Source organism: Solanum verrucosum, unplaced genomic scaffold (genome assembly GCF_900185275.1).
Source record: "Solanum verrucosum unplaced genomic scaffold, falcon-dt-bn FXZP01000293.1, whole genome shotgun sequence".
Taxonomy (NCBI): Eukaryota; Viridiplantae; Streptophyta; class Magnoliopsida; order Solanales; family Solanaceae; genus Solanum; species Solanum verrucosum.
The window spans coordinates 378,636-384,984 of record NW_026020620.1 but is presented as its reverse complement, the minus strand read 5'-3'; the positions used below and the strand labels follow the sequence as shown (position 1 = coordinate 384,984).

Below are 6,349 nucleotides of genomic sequence, written 5' to 3'. Positions count from 1 at the left end.
CTCTAACGATTTCTAGGACCAGGTTGTTGATGGTCGCTAAAGTGATTTAACGACCTGAAATCCCAAGATATATAAGGTCTATTTGAGACCAGATATGTTGTCTCTAAAAGCATTTCACGGGAATATTTTTCCCCGTCTCCAATGCCATGTAACGACCAGCCTTTTCTCTTCGTCGCTAAAGACCAATTGCGACTAAGGTGGTTGCGATGAGTGGCGACCAGCCTTTTCTGGTCTCTACTTCGCATTTGGGACCAGATACAGATTTTTAGGGACTAGATTTCCCTTCCTTAGAGACTGTTTTTCTTGTAGTTTTACTAGTGGTGGATTATGGTAGGTGCCATCATGACTTGAGGCTTGGGTCGTGACATTCTAATAGTTCGAGGGCATTTTTCTTTCCTTTGTTTGCCATGCTGGACTGTCATCTCAGCAATCTAAATGGCTTATGTGGACATTCTAAGTTGTAAGGGTATTTGTGGTCCAAAAAATAGATGAGAAGGGTATTTTTATACCAAAAACAAATGGAAGATAAATGTGAGCTATTTCGAATAGTTCAAAGATATTTTGACATTTTTTCCATTAATAAAATTAATCTACATAGAACGAAATTAAAAAAAAAACCTATACTCAACAAATTATGAGCCTTTGTTTATTTAAAAATTGTAAGATATATTAACGGGTAAAGCCTAAAAATAAGGTAATATCCAAGAAATTTCTTTATCATTGACAAATATCATTGACAAAGAACCACTATTTGACTTTGTTGCATTTATTGAAGATTAAAAAAAAACCAGGTCAAAAACAAGAATATGAATATGTACCAATGGACAGCTAACGTGCAAGCCTAGCTTGCAATTATTCAATTCAACTGAAATTTCCACTTGTATTAAATGTGTTGTGTTCATATTACTGTGGACCCCATAACAATAATTCATGAAAACTTTTCATATTTGTTGTCCTGTATACAATAATGGTCCCAAATATCATCAATTTTATCTGTCCACACCCTTCTTATATCATTCTTCTCAAATTTCAACAAATCAACCAATCGGATCCATGGCACCATCTTCTCCTTTTGTAAGCAATTTGCAGTACTGTCCTCGATGGAAGTACGATGTCTTTATGAGTTTTAGAGGTGAAGATACTCGTAAAACATTTACAGGTCACTTGTACGAAGGTTTGAAAAACAGGGGAATATTCACCTTTCAAGATGATAAAAGGCTAGAGCATGGTGATTCGATTACAGAAGAACTCTTGAAAGCTATCGAAGAGTCTCAAGTTGCCCTTGTAGTTTTTTCAGAGAATTATGCTACATCGAGGTGGTGCTTGAATGAACTAGTGAAAATTATGGAATGCAAGAAGGAAGAAAATAGACAAATAGTCATACCGATATTCTATAATGTGGATCCAGCACATGTTCGTCACCAAGGAGAGAGCTTTGCAAAAGCATTTGCCAAACATGAATCGAAGTATAAGGATGATGTCGAGGAAATGGAGAAGGTACAAAGATGGAGGACTGCCTTAACTGCTGCCGCAGATCTAGAAGGATATGACATCCGCCAAGGGTGCGTTAAAAAAATGTGTAGTTTAGACGTTAGAAATGCTTATTTAAGTCATTTTTTTTTATGAAAAAAATGTTTATAGACACTTTTTTTTAAAATTTAATATATAATCACTTTATTTTCAATTTTAGCACTTCAACTCAAACATCTGATGGTGCTTATTTATTAAACCAGCTCCCCCACATGAAAAGTATTTCTCAGCACTAATAGTATGAAATACTTATAATACATTACTTTATTATGCTTATCCACAATTAATGTTCTTATTTATGTAGGGTTGAATCAGAGAACATTCAACAAATTGTTAACCAAATTTCGTCCAAATTATGCAAGACTTCAGTATCTTATTTGCAAAATATTGTGGGAATAGATACTCACTTAGAGGAAGTAAAATCCCAACTAAAGCTTGGAATCAATGATGTTCGAATTGTGGGGATCTGGGGCATGGGGGGAATTGGTAAAACGACAGTAGCAAGGGCAATTTTTGACACACTCTCGTGCCAATTTGCAGATGCTAGTTTCATTGCGGATATTAAAGAAAACAAATGTGGAATGCATTCTTTGCAAAATATCCTTCTCTCAGAACTATTAAGGAAAAAAGATAATTATGTGAATAATAAGGAGGACGGAAAGCACATGATAGCTCGTAGACTTCGTTTTAAGAAGGTTTTAGTTGTGCTTGATGACATAGATCACAGAGACCATTTGGATTACCTAGTAGGAAATCTTGATTGGTATGGTGATGGGAGTAGAATTATTGTAACAACTAGAGACAAGCATTTGATTGAGACGAATGATGTAGTATATGAAATGACTACACTAGCGGACCATCAAGCTATTAAATTGTTCAATCAATATGCTTTCATCAAAGAAGAAGTTCCAAACAAATGTTTTGAGAAGCTCTCAATGGAGGTTGTACATCATGCTAGAGGCCTTCCTTTAGCCTTGAAAGTGTGGGGTTCTTTATTACATAAGAGGGACATAACCGAGTGGAGAAGTGCTATTGAGGAAATGAAAAATAACTGTAATTCAGAAATTGTTGAAAAGCTTAGAATTAGCTATGATAGATTGAATATCATACAACAAGATATATTTCTGGATATATCATGCTTCTTTCGAGGGAAAGATAAAGATTATATCATGCAAATTCTTGAGAGCTGTTATTCTGGAGCAAATATCGGATTGCGTATCTTAATGGACAAATCTCTTGTGTTCATCTCTATAAATAATACTATTGAAATGCATGACTTAATACAAGAGATGGGTAAATACGTGGTGAAAATGCAAAAAAAATCGGGAGAACCTAGCAGAATATGGCACACTGAAGATTTCAAAGAAGTTATGGTCAACAACACAGTAAGTAGGTTAAACAACGCAACATTATTCAATTTCCAGTTTTCATATATTGAAATAAATTTATCTTATGTTATTAAGCCATTATTTAGTCTAGTAGCCATTTAATATGCTTATCAAGCTTTCAAATCATTGAATTAACTTGAAATTTGTATGATATTTTCATTTTACAAGATGACAGTTATTAGTACTTTTTCATTTTACAAGATAACTTGAAGTGTGGCACTTTTGTGAGATTCTTATCTGAACTATCATGTGTTTATCGTCTTATATATAGCCTTATGCAAATAGTGATATCGGTAAGTTTATTGTACACAACATTTGAAGTAATGATTTGTTATTTTATGATCTTTTTACCAGGGAACCATGACAATAGAAGCAATTTGGTTTACTTGCTTTGAACAAATATGCTTTAATAAAGAGGTGATGAAAAATATGAAAAGGCTTAGGATATTATGCATAGCTGATGGTAGGCTAAACCGTTTCTCTTCGCCCCATTCTTCCATTGATTCGAAATACATTCTCAATGGCTCCATTGAGTTTCTGTCCAACAACTTGCAATGGGTTTACTGGGAGCAATATCCTTGGGTGTCATTGCCAGACAATTTTAAACCCCAAAGGCTTGTTCATCTCTATCTCGGGTGGAGTTTGTTGCATGATTTATGGACAAAAAGAAAGGTACCGTTTTATTTGAGATACTTTCTATTTGGTTTGTCCTTGAATTATAATGTTTGTGATTAAATGAAATTAAGATATTAGTTTCATAAACACCTTTATTTAGTTTCTGAACATTTATATAAATGAAAATTAAACAATTTCTTTCTATGTTCTGATAGGAGCTTTTGCCGTGTCTACGATGGCTAGATCTCAGCTTCTCTGATAGGCTGATGCAAACACCAAATTTCACAGGGATGCCAAATTTGGAGTGTTTGAATCTGAAGAGATGTAGGAGTCTTAAAAAGGTGCATCCTTCACTGGGAAATTGCAAAAAACTCAATAAGTTAAGTTTGTATCGTTGTAAAAGCCTTGAGAGGTTTCCATGTGTTAATGTGGAGTCTCTTGAACATCTGGATCTAGAGGGCTGCTTAAAATTAGATAAATTTCCAAATTTCTTTGGGAGAATGAAGTTGGAGTTAGAGATTAAGGTAGAAGGCACTGGTATAAGGGAACTACCCTCATCTATTCAGTATCTAACTCATATTACCAAGAAACATTTGCTAGGCATGAAAAACCTTGAAGCTCCTTTTACCGAGCTAGATTTGGCGGGCATGAAAAAACTTATAGCTCTTCCGAGCAGCATTGGCATGCTGAAAGGTTTGGTGAAGCTAGATGTGTCATGGTGCTTAAAACTTGAAAGCTTGCCAGAAGAGATAGGTGATTTAGAGAACTTGGTGAATCTTGATGCGAGCTGCACTAGAATTTCAAAACCTCCATCTTCCATCGTCCGCTTGAACAAGCTTAAATTCTTGAATTTTGCAGGACAATGTTTAGAAGATGGAGTGTACTTTGTGTTCCCTCAGGTGAATGAAGGGTTACGCTCATTGGAAATTCTGAATCTCAGTTCATGCAATTTAATAGATGGAGGACTTCCAGAAGACATTGGATGCTTATCGTCTTTGAAAAAGTTGGATCTCAGTAAAAACAATTTTGAGCATTTGCCTCGAAGCATAGCCCAACTTGGTGCTCTTGAAGCCTTGTACTTATCATATTGCAAGAGGCTTACACAGTTGCCAGAATTTCCGGAGCAGTTAGATAAAATAGATGCATATTGGAGCAATGATTCAATCTGTAATTCGTTGTTTCAGAATATCTCATCATTGCAGCAGCATGACATCTCTGCTTCAGATTCCTTGTCATTAAGAGCGTTCGTTAGTTGGGAGGAGAATATCCCTAGTTGGTTCCACCATCGAGGATTTGATAAAAGCGTATCAGTCAATTTGCCTGAAAACTGGTACGTTCGTGATAACTTCTTGGGATTTGCTGTATGTTACAGTGGTGAATTAATTGACATGACAGCTCAGTTGATTTCCTTATGTGATGATGGGACCTCGGGTATCACCCGGAAGCTTGCCTTATCCAACCATTCAGATTGGAATTCTAAGATTTATTTTTTCTTGATACCTTTTGCTGGCTTATGGGATACATGTAAGGCAATTGGGAAAACACCAAATGACTATGGGCTTATTACATTATGTTTCTCTGGAGAAATGAACAAGTATGGATTACGTTTGTTGTATAAAGATGATCCTGAGTTTGACGCGAATTGCTCCTCTTCTACGAAACATTCTAATATTATTGGGAGAGTGGTTAGTCTCTTCAGCTGCATTAATTGATCTCTGTTTTAATAATTTTAATTACTTAAACTCTTCTCATTTATGGTTAGCACTGTTTTTGATTGCTTGTTTATCAACGTGTTGTCGATGATAAAGAAATTAGTGGGTACTTTTTCTCTCCAGCTTCGTCTGTTTGTAGCACATATTTGTTTGTGGATCTTCTAATACAGTTCAAACAAAAATTTCCTACTAATTATGAATAATGTTAAATGAAAATACGAGCTAAACTGTCCCAAACTTTGGTTCAAAGAGTATTAAAGAAGTTTTACAGAAATTTCATATTTGTGAATGAATAATATTCAATGACTAGGCCCAATAGCAATAATTCAATTCAATACAGTAGACACCATCTTCATTGAATTTTGTTCCAAATTTCAACAAATAAACTGAATTCATGGCATCAACTTTTGTGAGTAATTCACAATACTGTCCTCGATGGAAGTACAATCTCTTTTTAAGTTTTAGAGATGAAGATAATCATACAACAATTACGGGCTACTTGTATGAACTTTTTACAAGGAGGGGAATAATCACCTTTCGAGATGATAAAAGGCTAGAGCATGATGATTTGATCCCAGAAGAACTCTTGAAAGCTATTGAGACTCTCAAGTTGCCCTTGCCATTTTCTCAAAGAATTATGCCACATCGAAGTGGTGCTTGTATGAACTAGTGAACACATGGAATGCCAAAAGGACGAAAATGGACAAATAGTCTTACCGGTTTTCTATGATGTTGATGCAACAGATGTTTGAAACCAAAGGGGAGCTTTGCAGAAGCATTTGCCAAAAAAATTGTAAGGATGATGGTGATGGCCTGATAGGATGCACGCAGAAGGTGCAAGTATGGAGGATTGCCCTAACTGCTGCCACAAATCAGAAAGGATATGTATTGTGAGTTAGACGAAAGGAATAGTTTTTAAGACAATCTACACATTATTATATACTACTTTATCGAACAAAGATTCTCTACCTCAAAAATGAGTCAAACAGAATCTTAAATAACTTAATTTTCTGAAAATAGTTTGATTTATGTGCATAGTCCTTTTTATCATAATTGTGGATTCTACAATGTGAAATACTACTTCTTAGTTCTTATTCTTGACTT

At 35.2% G+C, this 6,349-nt stretch overlaps 1 protein-coding gene across 1 annotated transcript; it reads left to right on the top strand.

Annotated features, from left to right (window-relative positions):
* The first annotated feature begins 1,053 nt into the window (after positions 1–1,053).
* On the top strand, positions 1,054–6,139 carry LOC125811383 (TMV resistance protein N-like). The gene is made up of 5 exons (XM_049490866.1): positions 1,054–1,562; positions 1,835–2,915; positions 3,273–3,590; positions 3,752–5,218; positions 5,990–6,139. The coding sequence occupies exons 1-5, from the start codon at positions 1,054–1,056 to the stop codon at positions 6,137–6,139; spliced, it is 3,525 nt and encodes a 1,174-aa protein (XP_049346823.1).
* The last annotated feature ends 210 nt before the right edge of the window (positions 6,140–6,349 follow it).

What these genes read in the sequence shown, in the direction of transcription:
- LOC125811383 (XM_049490866.1), top strand. Translation starts at nt 1,054, where the DNA reads ATGGCACCATCTTCTCCTTTTGTAAGCAATTTGCAGTACTGTCCTCGA. An exon ending in GGATATGACATCCGCCAAGG is followed by an intron (nt 1,563 to 1,834) that starts GTGCGTTAAAAA and finishes TTATTTATGTAG; the next exon opens with GGTTGAATCAGAGAACATTC. An exon ending in ATTTATGGACAAAAAGAAAG is followed by an intron (nt 3,591 to 3,751) that starts GTACCGTTTTAT and finishes TTCTGATAGGAG; the next exon opens with CTTTTGCCGTGTCTACGATG.